Source organism: Gallus gallus, chromosome 20 (assembly GCF_016699485.2).
Source record: "Gallus gallus isolate bGalGal1 chromosome 20, bGalGal1.mat.broiler.GRCg7b, whole genome shotgun sequence".
Lineage (NCBI taxonomy): Eukaryota > Metazoa > Chordata > Aves > Galliformes > Phasianidae > Gallus > Gallus gallus.
The window spans coordinates 9,721,526-9,743,802 of record NC_052551.1 but is presented as its reverse complement, the minus strand read 5'-3'; the positions used below and the strand labels follow the sequence as shown (position 1 = coordinate 9,743,802).

The window sequence follows — 22,277 nt, the reverse complement described above, 5'->3', positions numbered from 1 at the left end:
GTGCTCCACCGTGTGTTGGGGATTTTATGGCCACGGTTAATTTTTAACAGGAAATAGGAGCTGATGGACCAGGAGGCTTTTCTCCCTACCGCCCCCCCCCCCCACCTTCCGCTTCTTTCCGTGCAATAAATGACCCCCACGCTCCTGTTTGACCACCATAAAAATTGGATGCGAGGCTTTTTGGGTCTAGAAGAGATCAAAGGGCAGCTGCCGTGGGGCAGCAGAGCCACCCATGGGGCCGGAGGAGGTGCTGGGACTGAGGGGAACACAGTGACATACACCCAACATTCCCCCATTGACAGCCCCAGAGCCAGAACCCATCAGCAGTACCAATGCTGGGAGGGTCCCCCATGTGGGTACGCAGCGGGACATGGCTGAGCGCTGCCGGCTCTGCCCGGATGGGGACAGCTCCGGGCTCACCATGGCTTTGGTGCCATGGACGCGTTGCCCAACCTTCACGATGCCCCATGAAGCCCCAGAATCGGGCCGCAAAGATCTTTTTCTCACAGGTTTGTGTTGGCTTGAATGGCTGGAAATTCATTAACAATTAACGCGCGAGAAAAACAAAGCCCAGAGCAGCCAAGCAGCTACCCCGAAGTTTCTGGGTTGCTGTTTAATGTGACATTTTGCCAGTGAATGTCTGGAAAAAAAATATGAGAACCACAAGAACAAAAGGCAGAAGGGTTGGTAAATATTTGTTCCAGAGAGAAGATATTTTTGTGCTGTCCCTGATCTCAACACCCCTGCCGCGGGCGCTGGCTCCGCGCCGCTCTTCGTCATTGTTACTGGAGGATGAGGCAGGCGAGGGCGCAAAATGGGAAACAATTGTTGAATAATCCACGCGCGGCCGCGCTGCCAAACCCTCCCCTGCCATTTTTCAACGCAGCGATGCTGGAAATCGGGGCGACGTCGATAGGAGGTGCGTTGGAGGGAGAGCCTTTGGGCACGGCGATGGGGTTGCATCGCGCTGAGCCACCTCGGACTGCGAAATAAAGGGCAGAGGGCCGTGAGGGTTTGTGGGCTGGGACCTGGGGATGCTCCATCCTCGGCTGCAGAGGCTCTGGGTCGTCCTCTTCACGTGGCTGCGGCAGCAGATTGCCATTTTGGGATAAGGATGCATGGGGTTGACCTGATGGCCCCACGTACCGGTGGTCGATGTGGGGCTGGGATGTGCAAAGGGGTGCCCCGTAGCGGAGTGGGGCTCCTCCTGCTCCCACCTCCTCCCTCACCCTGTGCCATGGGGCGGAGGGGATGCCCTGTCCTTCTCACAGATACAAAAAAAAAAAAAAAGGGAAAGAAAAGAGGTTTCAGCACAGCTGACCCCTCACCCATAGCCCATTGCCACATCACCCACCCGACGGGTTTCAATTTGGGGTTTCCAATGGCACGGCGAATCGTTGCAACAAACATAAGCGCTTTGGTTCAGGGCATGTTTAAGAGCTGGAGAAAATGCTGATAGGAAAAGCTGCCTGGAAGGAAAGGAGAGCTTTGAGCAGGTATTTAACAAGCAGAGAGATGGGAGCTGTACGGGGAGGTGATGGCTCCTTATCTCTGTCAGTGGCTGATAGGAAACTGCTGGCTCAGCAGGATGCCCTATTCTCCTTGGGTGGGTGCTCTCTTTCCAGCTGGAAATGTTGCCTGGGCAATGCTGAAGGCTTTAGGATGTTCATATGGGCTCACAGAGGTGCAAAGCTGAGGGCAGCCAGCATGGTGCTGCTCGGCACCCTGACGCCTTACCCCAACCCACCCCAACCTTCTGAACCTACACAAGGGCAAAGAGCAGTGATGCCAACTGTCCCCAGGCCAAGGACCCCACTGCAGAGCACAGGGGACCCCGCTGGGGTGCGATTAAAAAATAACCTTTATGGCCCCCATAAAGAGAGGGCAAAGTTTCAAGAGGTCAGCAGGGAGGGGAAAGTCCCCCCTGCACCATTGGCACCCCCGGCCCCGCAGAGCAGCCAATGATTAACCCACAGAGTGGGGTGCGCCCGTGGGACACTGCTGTCCCCACAGTGCGGGGGCAATGGGGGAAATTCCCGTCCTTCCAGGACCATTTTGCAAGACGAGTTTTGAAGGGATGAGTTTTGTGGGATGGGTTTTATAGGATGAGTTTTGCTTCGGCACCGGAGCGCGGGGATGGAGGAAGCGTCTGGAGAGGAGCGGGGCGGCGGGGAGGGAGAGCTGCCTTCCACCCCCCGCATCCCCCTTTCACTGTGTGGGCAGTTGTTTTATGGCAGGAGGGCCGGGGAACCATTTTAGCATGATCCACGCTGAGACTGCTCGAGGAGTTCCCCGCTGAGGGCTGGATACAAAGAAAAGCGGAATTAACGGCGGGTCATATAAGGCGACAGGATCTGACAGATCCGAGCCAATGTATGCTGGCAGCAGCCAGTCCGTGGCACTGTGAGAAAACACTCCTGCAAATTTAACAAATCCCTATGGTCTAGAAAGTCATGTACAAGAAATTACTAATGAAGGGATCTAGTCATATCTGGATTTCCAGACGCTGGTCATAGTCCCACCGCATCTCGCAGGCCATATAAGTACATGGATCTGCATCCAGGGCGCTGCGGACTGGGAGGATTGTTCTGATCGTCTGCGTCACTGCAGGGCTTGGGGACACGGCGTGGGGACGGGTCCTGATTCGGGATGGCTGGGGGAGTGTGGGGCTGCAGTGGCATTGGGGTGGTATCATGCTGGCGCCGGGCTGGCATCGGGGTGGAAGGAGGCCAGGACGCCCACCAGGGGATGCTCAGCCAAGGCACTGTGTGAGCTGCTGGGGACTGCCCTGTTTTCCTTCCTAGCCTTGGTGTCACCCCATGGGCACAACAGAAGTTGCATTTCCTAAAGAGCCGTTGTTGTGCTGCTGCCTGTGAAGGTTCTCCTCCCGCCTCTTCCAGCTCTGTAGGTCCTACACAAACCCTCGCTATAGGTCTGACCCAAACACACAGTGTACGTCCTGCACAAATGCTCACTGTAGGTCCTACCCAATCACCCATTGTAGGTCCTACCCAAACACCCATTGTAGGTCCTACCCAAACACCCGCTCTGGGTCCTACCCATATGATTGTAGATCCTACTTAAACACCCAGTGTAGGTCCTACCCAAACACACAATGTAGGTCCTACCCAAATGCTCACTGTAGATCCTACCCAAACACATAGTATATGTCCTATATGGACATGTAGTGTAGGTCCTACACAAACATGCAGTGTATGTCCTATCCAAACATGTAATATATGTCCTACACAAATGCTCATCGTAGATTCTACCCAAACACTCAGTGTGGGTCCTACTCAAACACCCACTGTAGGTCATACCCAATTGCTCATTGTAGATCCTACCCAAACACTCACTGTAGGTTCTACCCAAACACCCACTGGAGGTCGTACCCAAATGCTCATTGTAGATCCTACCCCGACACATAGTGTAGGTCCTACCCAAACACCTAGTGTATGCCCTACTGAAACACCCAGTGTGGGTTCTACCCAAACACATAGTGTAGGTCCTACCCAAATACCCAGTGTAGGTCGTACCCAGACATATATTGTAAGTCCTATCCAAACACCCAGCGTAGGTCCTACCCAAGCACGTATTGTAGGTCCTACCCAACCGCCTGGCTATTTTCTAACCCATCCCTTTTTCTTCCCCCAATGCTGTCACGGCGATGCCGCAACCTCCACCAGGGACCGGTTGGTTCTGCCCCACGGAGCCGGGCAGGTGGCCAGCCCCCCCCCGAGCCCCTCTCTCTGCCCGGGGACAAAGAGGAACAGACGTCACCGCGCATCACGCGGCCGCGGCCCGCTCCATCTTGTTAGCACATTGTGTAACACAACATGTGGAGGCGCCGGGACCGCACACACATGCGCTCCCCAACAGCCCAACGAGGGGGGAACGAAAGAGGGAAAAAAAAAAAAAGAAAAAAAAAAAGAGAAAGAGAAAAAAAAAAAGGAAGCAATTTAAGCTTTGAATCTTTCTCTTTAAAATGTTCTCATGGCTTCATTAGAATCTGCAGCCACAGAGGCTTTGAAGAGCCTGGTATAAGGAGTGAAACATCTGGAAAAATTAGGATTAATGAAAACATAATTCCCAAGACTAAAGGAAAGATTAATCCTGCGTTACCACTTGTGTGTTCCACAGCTTTTCCCCAGCTCGTAACGCTGAACTTATTAAATCGCCTTGAGCTGAGTTTTCCTTTTTCTCTCTCCCTCCCCTATTGAGCCCAATGGAAGCGACTGATGCCAAACGTAACCATAACCAACTGCGCCGAGCAGCGCGTGTGCGCCCGCCCGCCCCGCTCCCAGGTGGGCTGGGGGGTGCCGGGGGGTGGGCAGTGGGGTGGGGGCTGTGTGGGGCGGTGGGTGCTGGGCTCACAGGGCTGCACCTGCTGAGCTCGGCAGGATGGGGCCGATGTGCTGCTGGGATGGGGTTGCAGTGATTTGGGGGCTACATTTGGGAAGAAACCAATGTAAAGAATGGATTTGGGAATAAGTGCTCAGTTTGTTCCCGAGGTGTTGGGTGGCATTTCTGAAAGCATGAGGCTTGCCATGGCTGCGGGAGGGCAGTGTTGTGCCACACCGTGCAATGCCATGCAATGCTGTGCAATGCCATGCAATGCCGTGCTGCACAATGCTGTGCTGTCCAATGCCTTACTGCGTAATGCTGTGCCATGCCGTGCAATTCTGTGCTGTGCCGTGCAGTGCTGCGTCATGCAAAGCCATACCATGCAATACCATGCCATGCAGTGCTACGCCGTGCTGTGCAATGCTGTGCGCTGCCCGTGCTGGCACCACCCTTCACTGCTGCGTTTCGTTGCTGCTGGGGCGAGGCTGTGAGCGGGGCATTGAGCAATGCGTGCCCTGTGCCAGCTGCTCCGCGGGCGATGCTGCTCTGCGTGGGGTTCCTGCGAGCGCGGCTGCACCGTGGGGGTCCTGCAGTGGGGATGGGGCATGCTGCAGTGCCAGAGATACTCGGAGATCAACCATACCATGCAACCCTGCTCCAGCCCCAGCAAAGCCCTGGGTAGGGCAGGCATGGGAAATGGGGCTGAGCTCGGTGGTGCTGGGGCTTTGCACGCAGAGGGAGCAGCTTGAGAAGCTGCTCTCGGGGGGAAACCCCTTTTGCTCTGTAAAACGCTGCAGCAGATTCCTATTTATTTGTGGCATTGATAATGCATGGGAAAAAGGTATCATGGGAGCGCTGGCGGTGGTGGGTTTGGGGGTCGTATCAAATGTTTGTCCCTCGTGTGGAGCTCAGCCACATCCCTTTGCTCCACGTCTCTTTGCTCCGTCACTGCAAAGCCCGGCTGCCCAGACGCTAATGTGTGAAAACGGATGCAATCAGCGTCGGTGCGCTCCTCTCCCCAAATTAAACACCAGTACATATGTCTATATAGTGGTGTTTATTTAGCATAATAAAAGAAGGCAGATTTCACTTCATTACGCCTTAATCCATCCCACGTTTGGCTGGGGGGAAGGCCGGGCAGCGTGAGCCCCACGCCGAGGCCAGCTGCTCTGCAGAGCACAGCAGCTTGTGCAGAGCCAGCACACAGCTGTGTGTCCGGCTGCTCTGCCATGCTGGGGTCTGCACGGGGCTGGATGCCCCCAGAGCTGAGCTGGCCCCCAGAGCTGGAGGAGCAGCACATGCTGGGGGTGGTGGCCATGGAGCAGTGCATCCCTTCTGCGTGTCCCCAGTGGGGTTTGGATGGCAGCGTTGGGTGGTGCTCTGTGTGTCATCAGCTCATGGGGAAGGCAGGTGTGGGCCTGGGCAGGGCTGCAGCCAGCATGGTCAGAGGGTGTTTGTGCCATGCATGGGGAAAAAGAACACAACTGCCCCATGTGTAGGGATAAAGGGCACATTTATCCATACAAGGATAAAGGACACATCTGTCCCATGCGTGGGGTAAAGGACACATCTGCTCCATGAATGGGAGTAAAGAACATATCTGCCCTTTTCATGGGGATAAGGAGCACATTTACCCCACGCATGGGGATAAAGGATGTATCTGCTCTATAAATAGGGATAAAGGGCACATCTGCCCCATATGCATGGAGGTGAAGGACATTTATGACATATATGCCTCATGCATACGGATAAAGGTCGTATCTCCCCCTTGCATGGGGACAAGGGACACATTTACCCCATGCATAGGGGTAAAGGACACACCTGTTCCACACATGAGGAAGAAGAGCACATCTGCCCCGTGCACAGGATGGATACCTGGGCTCTACCCGCACGCTGTGTGAGCCCTGGCAGAGGGCCGGGCTCCCAGCACAGCCAGTAGGACACCATACCTCAATGCACCGGACAGCACACGGGGGGCTCTCCGTGCACGCAGGGACTTCACTGCAGAGCTCCAAGAGTGGCAGCCGGGACCCCCCCAGGGCTGTGCCGCAGAGGTGACACCGGCACGGCGCTTCGCTCCCTCCTTCCCACGCCGCTCCCTGTTGTTTTCCAGAGAGGAAATCTGCAACCTTGCTCTTTTGTTTTTTTTTCCAGCTTGCTGTTGTTCTGTGCGTGTGCGCAGCGCGGGGCCCAGCTGGAGGTGGTGGCGGCGGTGCCGGCGGGCGCCAGGTGCCCGTCACAGTACGGACAATGCAGGAGGCACCCACAGCGCATTGTGTGTGGGAGGGGGAGATGGATGGAGGTCACATCCTGCCGCTCTTCCCGTGCCCGGCACCAGGAAAAAGCTGTGCTTTGTAAATACAAAAATAAACAACAAACTCTTCCCCCCATTTACCACCTTTCCCCCCAGCCCCCAACAAACACAACAGCGCCGGTGGTATCGGAGCCACCTGCTCAGGGAAGTGATTTTTCATATAGGCAGGAAGCAGGGGGCTAATTAAATCCCAGGTCAAGAACATAAAGGGAGAAAGAAGTTGGTGGCAAGAAGTTTATTGTCCCATAGCTCAGCCGGAGAGGTGCGGGGGGTGCCCAGTGATGTGGCAGCGGGTGCGGGTGGCGCAGAGAGATGGGTATGGGGGTGGGCTGAGAGGAGGAGGAGGAAGAGGAGGGATGAAGGCAGCAGAGGGAATCCCCCTTTCCTCCTTGTGCCACAGTGGTGGGTTCATCCGTATAGCCCTGGCCGAGTGGGAGTACATGGCAATGGGATCCCCAGTGTCCCCTTCTGCTGCCTGCAGAAACCCAGCCTGGCCAGACCTACAAGAGTGTCTCAGCCTTCAGCGAGATCATATGAGGTTTCTGTTTCACAAGAAGGAGGATGGCATTTCCATTGTGCTCGCCGGGGAAGTGTTGCAATGTGCGGCCGCTTCCATTCTTTGTCTTCCTCCACGCAGAGGAGGAGTCTCAGCCTCATCCAGAGTGACCCATCACACCCTGTCCCCCCTTCAGCTGCATAATTCAACTCCATTGGCTTCGGCAACCCTCTGGGGTGGGCACGTGGCTGTGGTGTCCCCGTGTCCATGTGCAGCTGTCCCCTCCACCCACCCCCGATCATTGCCCGTGCCACCAATGCTCTCCATCTCCATAAGAGATTTGATTAACCCCAACTTGCTGCTATGAGCCATGGCCAACCGGGGGACCCCAGTGGCTTTGGGAACACAGTGTGAGGGTGATGCCACATTGGGTTACTCCCAATGACTTCTGCCTCTGCTACAGCCCCAAAGCTGAGCTGGCAGCCCTTAAAGCACCACGCAAAATATCGTCTTTGGGAACTGTGGGCCCATTTTCAATTCCTCAGCCGTGCTCTAGACTCTGAATGTAAATCAGTAACGGGGTATGATTACGAAAAATAACTTAGGAAAAGGCAAGCAGCAGCTGGAGAGACTGCAAGGCAGTGAATGCATTGGAGGTACTGCTGTGCTGGCATCGAGTCCGTCCTGCAACCATCCTGGGGTCACCCAATGGCACCCATTGCCAGGTCCCTTCCCTGATGCCATCCACGGTGCCATGGGACGAGGACACAGCCCCAGCCCCGGTGCCGGCCGCGGGCCTCGCTCCAGCTGGGCGCTGTTGTGTAAGGACTCCCGAGCCTCTGCGGCACAGAGATAAGCCCAAGAATTCACCGTCCGTTCCAAATATCCTGTCCGCTTCCGCCCGCCGTCCTCGCGGCCGCTCCAGCCCGTTTGTCTCATTTCCGCAGCCGCACGCAGGGGACAGCTTCCTGTTTTCCCCGTGGCCCCGGGGCGGGCGGTGGGAGGAAGGGCAGGACAATGGCACAGGGATGGAGATGGGGACAGGGATGGGGATGGGGACTGGCACTGGGTGCGCTGCGCTGGGGCTGCGCTGGGGCTTCCCTTGGTGGCGCGGAGGGCAGTGGATGCGGCTGCAAGGGGAGAGGCTGGGGAGTGCGGAGCTGAGGTTGCGGGTTGGCTTCTTTACCTTCCCTTCTATATACATCTATACAAATACAGATACGTGCATTAAGAATTTCACTGCAAACCAACCTGAACTCGCCCCAGAGCTTGTTCTTCACACCGCGGTTGGCAACAGCATTGCCGTGGGGGCAAGGAGCCCCCCACGTCCCGGGTACCCCCCAGTGTGGCCACGCACAGGATGGGACAGCAGCTGGGTGTCACTGTTCTGCTCAGCAAAACCCCCAGCTGGGGGACCCTGCCCTCCCCGCAGGCTTAAAGCCACCGCAAAACACTTCTCGGGGTCCCTCCAGGAAAACCACATGTTCCACCGCAGCCTGAATTCCCCCCAGCGCAGCTCTGAAGGGCTGCATCCCTTTTGGGGCTGAGATGCTCCCAGCGCCCACCCGTGGGAACGACGTGGTTTGGGGGGGGAGCTCAGCTCTCTTTGAGCATCATCTGCACTGGGGGAGTCGGCTGCTGGGCGGCCCCATCCCCTGAGCGCTCGGTTTGGGGCTGCAGTGGGGTGGGGAGAAGGATTTTCCTGCATGTGTCCAGCCGGGGCCTGGCTCCGGAGCCAAGTGTGAGTGTTTACCCGCAGCCTTTCTCATCGCCTGCAGCATGGCAGCAGTTATTCAAAGGCGGGCGGAAGCGAGTGCAGCAACTGAAACAACAATGAAAAGGAAACGGAGTTTGAAAAATTCTCCGTTCATAAATCAGCTGAACTGCAGGTGATCCCCGGGCAGGAGCGAGCCAAGGAAAAGATGCTTCTGGGAGCGGTCCGGCCCTGCAATGCAGGGAGAGGGACAGCAGGACCCCACAGCTGCAGGTGGGATCGCCCTCGGGGCAGCCCCACGTTGCTGTCACCTCCCCCGCCGTGTCCCCCTGCCTTTTTGGGGCCAGTGCATCACTCTGAAATGGAAAACTCATCAGGGTGCAAGTGAGCGCGGCACGGAGCTGGGAGATGCCAGGGTTAACGGGAGGCGACTGTGGGTTCCTGGTGGCCCCGGCTCCTCGCTGGGATCTCATAAAGGCCTTTTCCTCCTTCAGAATTGGAACTGCTGGTGCGGGATGGGCTCTGCTGTGCACTGGAACAGTCGGGACACAGCTCAGCCTGAACCGGGTCCACGTCCTCAAAGCCTGGGGTCTCTTTTCTGGTCACCACAGGCTTTGTCACTGCTTTGCCAGCCCGTCTCCACCTTATCCGTTGCCTCTCCAGGCCTGGAGATCTCAACCGTTCCCCCAAATCCTTTGTGAGATGTGACCCAACCTTGGGAAGGGCAAAAAGGGGCTGGAGCCTTTGGGACTGGAATACAAGGGTGGGCAGATGGCCCCGGGACAGGCATGGGGGCAGCAGGATGAGTCCTACATGGGAGCTAATGGGATTTTTTCTGTGTGGGAAGGAAGGACTCACTCATGTTCCCCACACTGGGATATGCAGACAGGATTGCTTGTCCATGTCTGCCATTCTTGTCCCCTTTCCTTGATTCTCCTGTCATCTTGTCTTTCAGCAGAGCTAGAAAACCGGGAGACCACCATAAATAAATCCTGTGTCTTTAAGCAGTTTTGTACGGTACAAGAAAACGCACTCGTTGAATTACAGCTTTTTAATCAAATACATGTAACCATGTCACTTAAAGTGCTCGCGAAAAGCAAGAAAAAAAAAAAAAAGAAACACAATTGGAAGAGCACGATATTAAAACCAGCTGCTTTTTTACCCCCACCACAGTTAATAGTTTTTGAATGTTCTGAATGAGAGAGAAAACAGAGCCAAGCTCCACTTTCATGTCCATCTTTCTGATCAGACCCCATCGGCGGAGGGGAGCGGGGCTGCCGTGGCACAGCGGCAGGGCAGTGTGGGGCACGTGGGATGGATGCTGTGTGTGCAGCCCTGCTCTCCTTCTCCTCTGCATCTCCTTTCCGTGACCGAGATACGGGCGCTTCTCCCGCAGCTGAAGTGATGCTGAGTTGAGGATGAGCCGGCAGAGATGCAAGCCTGGTCACCAAAAAGCCCAGCAGCGCAATAGGGTGGGGATGGGGCAGCTCCCACTGTGCCACGCGTGCCCGGGGACATCGTCATGCTGCATCTCCCTCCACCAATTTTAACCCCAATCCATCTCCCGACGTTCCTTTTTTTTTTTGCCATTTGGCGCTATGGTGACGCAGCTCATCCCCTGCGGGTACCAGTGTTCCTGCAGAATCACTTCCTCTGAGTGTGTCAGTGCTGTCCCCATGCCCAATCCCCCTGCCCCATCCACTTGGGGCACGCATGCCAGGACCACCTCGACGTCCACCCCGGCCCCGCTGGCTGCTGGCCCCCCGCACATCCTGCCAACCACCCCGAGCTGTGCCGTTCCCCCGTAACATGGACCAACGCTCATTAAGCGTGAGGCAGAGACCACCAAATATGTCAAAACACACTTAAAATTTATTGTTTCATACCATACGTTTGAGTCTCTTGAACGCTGGCCAGTGTTTCTCCCTCTCTGCGATGGGGCCTATCTGCTGTCACTGACGCTTTGTATATATGTATAGCCCCTTTTCATTCTGCCTTCCCCCCCCCCCCCCCACCCCTCCCTCCTTCTTTCTTTAAATGAAAAATACAAACAATTGATGGAAAATGTACATTTGTTCCATATGGGACAGTCGGAGCGTGGAGGGGAGCCAGGAGAGTCATTTTTAGGCAGACTCCTCTCTCCAGCGGATGGCTGGACGGCTTCCCAGATCGGCCCCGCGCGGCCTGGCCTGACTCTCCTGATGAGCCTCAGACAGTCTGTGACGCTCCCGAGCCGGCGGGGGGACGTGATCCAGCTCCCCACTGGGACACCCCCTGGGGCCAGTGAGCATGAGTAGGGAGAGGTTTCCACTGAGACCCCTGCAGCGGCCCGGGATGGCTGAGATTGGCTGCATGGAAGGTGATGGGGGGACTTGATTGGTGTGGAGGTTGTGTTAGGGTGGTTGGGTTGGATAGTCTAGGTTGAGTTGGTAAAGCTGTATTGGGTTGGTTGGGTTGGGTTTGGTTGGTTGTGTTGGCTTAGGTAGGCTTGGTTGAGTTGGTAGAGTTGGATTGTGTTGGGTTGGGTTGGATTAGGCAAATACAGTGAGTTGGGTGGGTTGAGTTAGGTCGCTTAGGTTGGGCTACCTCGGTTGTGTGGGGTTGGGTTAGGTAAGATAGGTTGAGTTGGCAGAGCAGGATTGAGTTGGATTGGGTTGTGTTGGGTTAGGTAGGGGTAGGCTGAGTTGTTTGCACTGGGGAAGTTTAGGAATCTAGAAACCAAGACAACTTTTCCTTCAGCTTGGTTGATAAAGGTTGTACTGGGAACATTTTAACACTTTCCTTGCTTTTCAGGCTTTTCCTTTGGTTAACCTTTAAAGCACATACTGTAGTCACATTTCTCAGTAACTTGCCTCCAATCTGAAAAAAAGAAAAGAAAAAACCCACAAAAAAAACCTGGCAACTTTTGGTTGTGTTGGTTATGCTGCGTTAAGATGGTTGGGTTGGGTTGGTTAAATGTGGTTTGAATTGGGCTGGATTGGGTTGGTTGAGTTGGGTGTGCTCTGTTGAGGTATGCTGAGTTGGGTTCTGTTAGGTGACCTTCAGCTGTCGGGAAATGCTTTGTGAGCTGAGCAGTGGAGAGCTCTCAGTTCACAGCTGATGTGAGGGAGGTGCAGGGGAGATACAGACCCTCAGCACAGCAGACTTCCAGCAGCTGGGGATGGGCTGTGGGGAAGGACAGCAGCAGCTGCCCATGGCCCTGTGCTGCTGTGGCTCATGGCAGTGCTGAGTGGGGCTGCGGAGGAAGCCGTGGCTTTCCTGTCCTGCGAGAAGTGTTGAGATTTTAAAGTATTTCCTTTCCCAAACTGGGCTGCAAAACAGAAAGTCTGGGGCCGAGAAACCGAGACAACCTTTCCTTTGGCTTCATAGGGGAAGGTGGAGCTGGGGACAACTTAAACCTTTCTTCACACTTCAGCCTTTTCCCTCTGGTTAACCTTTAGAGCACATAATTGCAGCTACATTTCTAAATAACTCGCCTCCCAATCTAAAAAATAGAAAAAGAACCATTTTTTTTCCTCCTTTTCTCTTTCTTTGTAATATTTTTTTCCCCAGCGCTCTTTTTCTCGAGTCAGGAAATGTTTCAGAGCCATTTCCCACCGCCGGGTTTGGTTTTGAGCCCCATCCCTGCAGTAGGGACAGGCAGCTCCCAGCACCCGCAGGGGGGGACCCCTCTATTCCCGGGGTGCGATGTGGAGCAGAAGGCTGCAATTCCCCCTGCATGTCCCAGCTGGGATGACTTCATCCAAACTGCTGTTCCCTCTGGTGTGCTCCGGCCAGGACAGCTCTGGCAGCCTGTGGGTCGCTGCTGGCTGCAGCCCTGGAGCTGCACACCGCCGGGATGGTCCGGCTGGCACATGCTGTTTTAATATGTGGGTGATGTCATCGAGTGCTGCATAATGCCATAAAAAAGCAGGAGGGCTATAAACCTGACCAGTGAGCCTCCGGCAGAACACACACACACACACACGGGTGTGCACGTGGCTATGCACAGATGCATGCATGTGGATGCACACACATATATGCACATAGGTACATGCATGTATGCACATGGATGCGCACACATGGATGCATACACACACATATGTATGGATACACACACAGATGCACACACATGGATGCACACACATGGATACATACACACATATATGCACATGGATACACACACAGATGCACACACATGGATACATACACACTCATATGCATGGATACACACCCAGATGCACACACATGGATGCACAAACAGACATATGCACATGGATGTACACACAGGGGGGCATACACACAGACATGAATGCATACATATAGGTGCACGTGGACACACACAAGTGCATACACACACACAGATGCACACAGATGCACACATGTGGGTGCACAAATGTACATAGATGCACACACATGGATACGCAGATGCACATGGATGCACACACACACGCACACACTCAAGGATGCACAAACAAGTACACGTGGATGCACACACACAGATGCATGCAAAGACATGGATGCACACACTTGCATGCACACACACACACACAAATGCATGCACACATGGGTGCACACAGCAGTGCACCTACACATGGATGCACACATCCTTGCAGATGCACGCAGGCTGGTGTGCACACACACCTGTTTGCTCACGGGAATATTGGGATGCACTGCCCAGCCTGCACACGAACACACGTAGTAACACCAGGATGGGAGGCATGGGGAGCACAGGGTGGGTGTGCACAGCAGCACTTGCACAAGTACTGTGGCATTTGAGACCTGCGCATGGGGGCAGTGGTCGTGGTAGGTGCAGCCACGCATACTGGGGGCCCATCGAGGTCCTGGCCCCACAGCCATCCCTGGGAAAGGCACAGGATGCGCCTGTCCGATTTGCAATATACCTGTCACGTTATTTCTACACACCGCTGCTGTAACGACCTGCTAAGAGCCCCTCGCTCCTCCTCCCCGGTCCGAACCCATCAGGCACGGAGCTTTGGAGAGATTAAGTCATAAAATCGGAAGGGGCTGCGTGGTAACAGCCCCAGCTTGAGCCATAACAGCGGTGAAATCATCTCCAAACTATTCCAGCAGAGTCCGTTTCCATTTCCAGGCAGCACCTGACTGCTCCCCCTGAAATAAATCGCCCCAGCACGGCTGAATGGGGCCGCGAAGGAGAGGATGGGGGGAATCCACGTGTGTGCATGGAGCAGGATGCTCCCGTGGGAGGACGAGAGGCGATGGGGCCGAGCCCCCCAGCACTGCATGGCTGCCCCCACCGTGCTCCCAACTCTCAGCCCTGTGCGGTATCAGGCAAATTACACTTTGTTATTCATACAAAGGGCTGCGTGAGGAAGCTTTGCTGTGAACCACACAGCAAGGTCTGGCTGGGCTCCGGCTGTTCAGGAACAGGTCTGACTGCTGCAAAGCGCTCCTGCACCGCGACGTGATTTTGCAGCGCTGCAGTGGAGGCTGCAGCACATTGCATCTCTGGGGGTGCATGCTGTAAGAGCTAGTGGGCTGCTGAGGGGGCAGCCAGCAACAAGCAGGGCTTGCTCTGCAGTCCTGTGCAGCAGAGAGAAGACCCCAAGGGTGCAGCCCAGCGTGCATTTGATCCTTCCGCAAGGGATGTGCTTGTTCCCTGCTTCCTTGCTGCTTCCTTGTCCCCCTGTCTGCAGGAGCATGGGGAGGGGACTGACTCAAAACAAGGGGTGCTGGCCCTAAACAAGGGATTCTGGTCCCAACCTGCCCTGGGTGCTGTTCAGTGAGGCTCGGTGCAACCTGTGGCTGTACAAGGAAGGGATTTGTGTGCTGGAGCCTCTGTACCTGAGCAATGTGTCCATGGGCTGGCACTGGGGAAGGATGGGGGTAAGGAGATAACCACTGCTCCCCCTGCAGCGCCCTGCCTGCTCCCCCAGCTGGCACCCAGCCCTGACGCAGCATCCCTGGGCACAGTGAGGGGACCCCACTCCATCCCTCACCCCACGGCAATATTTGCAATTTTCCAACACAGGTGCTTTGGGGAACGTCTCACCCACGCCCAACCTTGAGAACCCCTAAAACACATTGGATTCCATTTGGAATCCAAGGAACAGAAGACGAAAAGCACCCGGAGCTCTCAGCTATGGGCAGATGGGTGCGGGAAGGCAGAGCCATGCTTCGCAATGGCAGGAAATGAGCACACACTCACGGGGAGGCGAGGGGGGGGGTGTGGACGACAGTACCTGGAAGCTGAGGGCTGGAAAATCAGTCAGGGCTTGCTGTTTTCCCTTGCCTCCTTCCTCCTGGGCTGCTGCGGGACGGAGCCTATAGAAGGCTGCTTCCTTTCATAGTCATCGGCGGCGGCACAGGATGCTTCTCATTTCGGGTGTTGTTTGTTTGTTTCAGCCCCGGTTCTGGCACACATCGCCCGCCAGCCCTCCCGTGTAGGTAATGATGTCATTTTTCCATGTATTCCCCCTTTTCGCAGACTGTATATGGAAACACGCAGAGGTTCATTTCTGGCGTTTAATGGGAACGCATCGCCGGCCCCAAACGGGGTCGTTTTATTAGCACTTTGCTCAGAAAAAAAAAGTGAGTCAGGATTGAGCCCTGTTAACACTAATGTGAATTTAATTTAGGAGAAGCTCGAAAATTAATGTCATTTGTTAAATATCCATTTCCCCTAAAAGGCAATTCTCTGCCAACAACAACAACAAAAAAACTCTTCTTCTATTCATTTTCTTTTTTTTTCTTCTTCTTCTTCTTCTTCTTTTTTTTTTTAATAGCCTTTTTTGGCAATATTGGCCTGGTTTAAATCACTCATCATTCAAGGAACGGATACCACCAGCGTTTTATGCAACACCGCTCTGCAAACGGCCGCGCTGCAAACGCTGAGTGCTGCAAATATGGGGGGAGCGATGGGGGATGAATGGGGCTGGGGGTGCTCAGCAGGGAGTGAGGGCGTGCAGAGGTGGTTGGGCAGGGCTGGGGGGGCTCTGAGCTGTAGGGATGCTCTGAGCTGTGAGGGTGCTCCAAGCTATGGGATGCTCCAAACTATAGGGATATTCTGAGCTATGGATGCTCCAAGCTATGGGGATGCTCCAAGCTATGGGGGTACTCCAAGCTATGGATGCTCCAAGCTATTGAGGTGTTCCAATCTGTGGATGCTCAAAATCTATGGATACTCCAGGCTATGGAGATGTTCCAATCTATGGATGCTCTAAGCTATGGGGATGCTCCAAGCTGTGGGGATACTCCAAGCTATGGGGATATCCAACCTATATGGATGCACCAAGACATGGGAATGCTCCAAGCTATGGAGATACTCCAAACTATGGGGATATCCAATCTATAGGGATGCACCAAGACATGGGAATACTCCAAGCTATGGAGATACTCCAAACTATAGGAACGCTCCAAGTGATGGGGACGCTGCAAGAAAGGGCACTGAGCACCCCGAGCGGAGCGATGTGATTATTGAGGCATTCCATAGCAAAAAAAAGAGCTGTGAGCACACGGTGACCCCCCCACCAGCTCCGCAGCACAATGACCACACGAAGGCACGTTTTAGGAGGGGGATATCGCATGTTTTATTACAGGAACAGCTGCTGCTCCGCGGGCGGCCGTGAGCCCCAGCACCGGGCAGCCCCGGCCCCATGTGCCAGGTCCATCATCAGCGCCGGCAGCAATCTGGAACTGGTTGGGCAGACATGGATTTGCGGAAAAAACGTGTTCACACAACAAGAGCACAAGATGGGAGCAATTAGATGAAGATGTTTTAATAATTAACCAGTATCAAACAGTTTGCTCGCCGTACAGTTCTAGACAATAAAAGTGTTAGCAGTCGTATTTTTCCTTTGTACAAAATTCCAGTCGATTGTTCCACAATATTTACATGGTAACTCCCTTTTTTTTTTTTCACAAAATAGCTCCTTTTTCCCCCTTTTTTTTGTCTTTTTTTTTCTGTTTTTAAATCCAGCTTTGCTACATAAATGCTTCAGATCTCATGGATATCCCTTTTGTTTTTAAAAAGTCTAATAGTAAAAAAAAAAAAAAAACAAAACACCAAACCACCAAAACAACAACAACGACAAAATGAAAAGACATTAAATATCATTTTATATATATAAAAATGCTTAGTAAAAATATAGTTTTGTTGCCCAATTAAAATATATTGCTGAGAATACAGTAAAAACTGTCCTAAAGACCACCACGACCGGGCACCACGAGTCTTCAACAGCCCCCAAAAAGGGTTCCCGAGGGCCCCCAGTGCGTGAGTTCCGAGGGCTGAGTGCTGGGCAATGGGTGATGGTGTTGGTGCTGGGTTGGCTCAGGCAGGATTCACTGCAGTTGCCTAAAAAATGCTCCCCAGAGGATGGAGCGATGGGAGCTGCAGCGGGCAGGCGGGCTAGCGCGTGGTTAACCTTTGGCTTTGGGAAGGCGTCTATGTGTTATATAGTGATACGGTATATCGGTGAGTTCAGCATGGTTGGGTTGTGTTTTTCTGGCTTATTTTTTTCTTTTTTTTTTCTTTTTTTTTTTTTTTTAAGAAAGAAAGCGATGCATTTAATGAGATACTCTACATATTACGGAGCTCGCATTTGGAGGAGGATGGCTGCTCGTTGGCTTGTTGCGTTGGGCGCACGCGCGAGCCTAGCCGGTGATGCATGGGCTGTAGTAGACGGCGCTGCTGGCGTCGGACAGGGCGGATATCAAGCTGCTCTCCTCGCAGGAGATGCTCCTAGGAGTCACTTTGGACAGGGAGACATGATAAGGCAGTCCCGAGGCTTCGGGACGAGTCCTGCTCATGTTCAAATACTGGTCAAACTCATTGCGGTCAACGTCCGTCCAAAGGTCGGTTTGGTTCAAGTGATCCACGCTCTCCATGTGGTGGGCTTCGGGTGGGGGGGAGAGCTGGCCCAGGTGGGCGGAAAGCCCGCTCTGAGTCCCCGAGCACATCTGGTTGTAGTAGAGGCCGGAGGGGTGGGGAGTCCTCATGGCATCGGCCAAGTGTGCCGGGGGCTGCGCGTAGGGCACGGCCACGTCCCGGCCCAGGCACTTCTCCTGGGGAAACTCCATCTGGGGGTGGTGGTGGTGGTACCCGCGGAAGGGCATCATGCTGCAGTCCTCCTGCATGTGCGGGGGGAAAAACGCCGGCTCGGTCTGTTCCAAGACATCCAAGGGAGACATCTCGGGAGTTGGCAAGCCATAGTTTTCAATATCCGACCCCATGGAGTGGAGTTCTCTGAAGTGGTTGAGTGGGGGAGGCTGGGGGTGGCCCGGCTGGCTGCCGCTGTGGTGACTCATGCTGAAGTTGTCACTGCAAGGCTGGGAAAGGTTATGCAGGAGGATATTGGGTTCCATCCTCTTGATTTTCTTGGCTTGCTTCTTCCTCCTCGGGCGGGTACTTGTAGTTGGGGTGATCCTGGAGGTGCTGGATTCGCAGCCGCTCGGCCTCTTCCACAAAGGGACGCTTGTCGCTGGCGCTCAAGGCTTTCCACGATTGGCCTGCAAGGGGACATGGAGCTCAGTGACACTGGCCTGGCCCCGGGACACCCACACAGGGGTATACTGAGTGGGCTCAATGCCCAGCCTGGGCCCTGGTGCTGGACAGAGAGTGGGGTCCCAAGTGGGGCTGTCTCCATCTCCCAGCTGCAGACATGAAAGCCCTGGGAAGAGGGGAGACCGGCCCCAAGGTGCCCAATCCCCTGCATCCCTCACCCACAGCCCGAACTGCCCGTCCCCCAGCCGCACCCACAGCCCCATCTCCTGAGCTCCCCGTCCCCGCATCCCGCAGCGCTGTGTCTCTGCATCCTGCTGCCCCGTCCGGCCATATCCTGCTTCCCGTAGTCCCGCATCCTGCAGCACTGTCGACCCATATCCTGCTTCCCGTGTTCCCACATCCCGCATCCTACAGCCGTGCGTCCCGCATCCTGCAGCCCTGTGTTCCCGTATCCTGCATCTCCACAGCTGTGCGCTCCCACAGACCACAGCCCTGTACTTCTGCACCCCACAGCCCTGTTTCCCTGCCTCTTGTGTGCATGCAGCTCTCTAACCCCACATCCCACAGTCCCACATTCTGTAACACTCTATCTCACAGCCCCATAGTGCTGCACCCCAGAGCCATTAACCCCACAGCCCTACAGCCAGCACGCTTTGGTCCCACATCCCTGCAGTTTGCATCCCACAGACCTGTGCCCTCACAGCCCTATCCTGCCGCCCTGCATCCCACAGCACCTTGCCCCTGTAACCATCTCCCGCAGCAGTCTGCATCCCACAACCCTGTACCCTTCTAGCCTGACCTGCATAGCCCCCTATCCTTGCACCCCATGTTCTCTTATCCCTGCAGCCTGTGTTCCACAACCTTGTACCCTTACAACCAACATCCCAGCACCCTGAATCCCTGCAGCCTGTATCCTCAGCCCTGTATTCCTGCGCAATGCTGCCCTATAATCCTGCTGTCCACACTGCCAGATCTGTATCCTTGTATCTGCAGCTCCGTACACTCACAGTCCACATCCCCAGCCCTAAACTCCTGTAGCCCACTTCCCCAGCCCTGTACCCCTGTGTCTCCAGCCCCACAGCTTTGTACCCCATATCTCAATGCCCAGTACCCTTGCAGACCACATCCTCAGCCCTCTCCCACAACCCACGTTCCCAGCCACATCTGTGCATTCTGCTTCCCTATGCCCCTATAGCATGCACCCTTATCCTTGTAACCCTGCATCCCAACCCCTCCCCAACATAGCCCCTATTCCCAGCCCTACATCCCTGCATCCCACAGCCCTATACTCTTCCAATCCACATTCTCACACCTGCACTCCAGCAACCTGCGTCCCCAGACCTATATCTGTGCATCCCACTGCCCTGTATCCTATAACCCAGCTCCTCGTATGTCCGCAGCCCAAATCCTTAACTCACATCCCCAACCCCATATCTGAGCATACCTCTTTCCTGTACGTCTGTAGCTCACACCCCCAGCCCCATATCCCTACATCCCAATCCCTGTACCTTTGCATCCCCATCCCCCGGCTCTGGATCCTTACACGCCCAGCACTATAACACCACCCCTCCAGCACCATACCCTTACAACACCCAGTATCCTTGCACCCTCAGCCCAGTACCTTTATAATCCTCCAGATCAGTTCCCCAGCCCAGCACTCTTACATACCCCAGCCTCGTATCCCTACATCCCCATCCCTGCACCCTTACGTATACTGTCCCCATACCCTTACATACTTCATCCCCATACATCCCCCAACCCCACACCTTCGCAACAGTAACCCTGTAACCTTACATCCCCCAGACCCGTACCCATACACCCTCCCACCCGCAGCCCCAACTCCTTCCATTCCCAGCCCCGTATCCCCACATCTGAGCCCCTCACCCTCCCATTCCCCATCCCCCCCTCCTCCCAGCCCCGCACCCCCGCACCGCACCCCACTCACCCAGCATCTTGCTGAGCACGGCGTTGTGCAGGTCGGGGTTTTGCTGCGCCAGCCGCTTGCGCTCATCCTTCGCCCAAACCATGAAGGCGTTCATGGGGCGGCGGATGCGGGAATCCTCCCCGGCCTTCCCTTCGGCTCGGCCCGCCGGGGGGCTGTATCCATAGCCCGGCTCGGGGCTGGGCGTGCGGCTGGGGGCCGCTCCGGGGGCCGCCCCGGGGGCCGCGGGGCCGAAGGCGAAGCCGGGCTCGGGGCTGGGCGTGCGGCTGGAGGGGGAGGCGGCTCCCGGGGGCCGAGGGAAGGCGAGCCCGGGCTCAGCGGCCGGCACGGCGCCGGTGACCCATGAACAGTCGCCCCGGGGTTGCGATATCTCCTCTCGGCAGTAGTTTGACTCAGATATATTCATTCCAGCTGGACAGCACTTTGTGTCCGACCCGAGCGGGTGCCGGAGAGAGAACCGAGTCCCGCGCGTCCCGCCGCCTCCTGCAGCCGCCGAGCACCTCCGCTCGCTTCTTCGCCCGCGTTCGGGTGGTTTCGGGGGGATTTGGGGTCGCCTTGGGTTGTTTTGGTTTCTGTCCTTTGCTCTTTTTCTTTTTTTTTTTTTTTTTCCCCGTTTTCCCCCCCCCAAAAAAAAAACTTTTTGGGATGATGTTGGGCTGGAAGGGGCAAAATATAGCCGGGGTGGACCAATCAGCGGGCGGAGGGGAGGAGGAGGAGGAGGAGGGACGGGGCGTCCCCAGGAAGAGCCGCCCGGGAGGGCCGGGTGGGAGCGCTGTGGATGTGCGGCCCCATTCCCTTCCTCCCGACGAGGAGCGCGATTCGTTTCTGCTCTCCGTTCTTTCCCTTCTTATTTTTTCTTGCTTCCTTTTATTTTTTCCTCAAGCCCCGTCTCTGGCTGCTTGGGATCTGCCCGTGCAGGGAGGAAGCGTTTGGATTCGCTGTGTGTTCGCAGGGCACAAGGGATGCTCGGCACTCCGAGGTTATTTTCCTTACAAGCCACTGTGTGTGTGTGTTTTGGCCACGGTCACCATCCCGGGCTCAGGAGCAGCCGTGGGGTGCAGGCAGGGCCGAGCCCTCTCCCCCAACACCATTCTGGTGGGTTTTATTTGTGCCAGCTGAGAAATCTCTCCTTGTCTTCCCGTTCCCGTGAAAAGCAGCACGTCCCCATCCTGCCTGCCCAGGCACTTTTGAGGAATGCTGGGTTCGGCGGTGGGATGATGACAACCCAGACCTGCCCGGATCCACGGCACTCTGTCGTTTGGGGGCAGCATCCCATCCCCATGCCAGCCCATGGCTCAAAGCCCTCCTGCCACCCAACAGAGATCTGCCGCAGCGGCGAACGCTCCCCAGGCGACATGCCAAGCATTGGGCGAGCTGGTCCGACAGCTCTTCCTGCCCTTGGCACGGGGCAGCTGGCAGGCAGGGAGATGAACCCCCTGGCACCCCCAGGCCATGAGGTTCACGCACAGCTCAGCCCCGGGGAATGGCCCCAAACCCCTCCGGCTGCGGAGATGCCCAGAGCTGAAATCCGAAACCCGGGCGCAGGAAGAGTTGGGGCACCGCGTTGTGCAACAGCCCGGCTCCCTCCCAGCTTCCCTGCAGCCATGGGGTGTTGCATGCCATGGTTTGTGTGTGTCTGGAAGTGATTTGAAAAAAGCCGATCTGCAGTTAACCCTAAACAAAGCAAAGGCCATAATATATATATGTATTATAAAATCTTGTCTCGTTTATTCATCCATCGCTGGCAGAGTGACGGAGGTTTTAGGATAGATATCCTTCACGTTCCTGCAGCCTCTTCTTAATATTTTGCAAGAGCTCATCAGCACCGGAGTGCAGGAGAGCCCGCATGGCTGCAAGCAGCCCCTCTGTGCTGCTCCCATCCCATTGGGGCCGTGCAGCATCACTGTGCCCCAGGAGCAGCCAAGCACCGAGGTTTGCTCTTTGCTCTTCGCTCCTGTCCACGGCTGCATGTGGGGTGAATGGCAGGATGCTTACAGGGGTGTC

General features: G+C 55.4%; 1 protein-coding gene across 2 annotated transcripts; it reads right to left on the bottom strand.

Moving 5' to 3' along the window:
* Window positions 1-17,370: 17,370 nt before the first annotated feature.
* Window positions 17,371-20,906, bottom strand: SOX18 (SRY-box 18). Of its 2 annotated transcripts, none has more exon segments than NM_204309.1 (3): window positions 17,371-18,230; window positions 18,232-18,336; window positions 20,277-20,906. In NM_204309.1, coding segments are annotated over 3 exon segments (1,257 nt in total). In that variant the 5' UTR covers window positions 20,680-20,906; the 3' UTR covers window positions 17,371-17,481.
* Window positions 20,907-22,277: the final 1,371 nt, after the last annotated feature.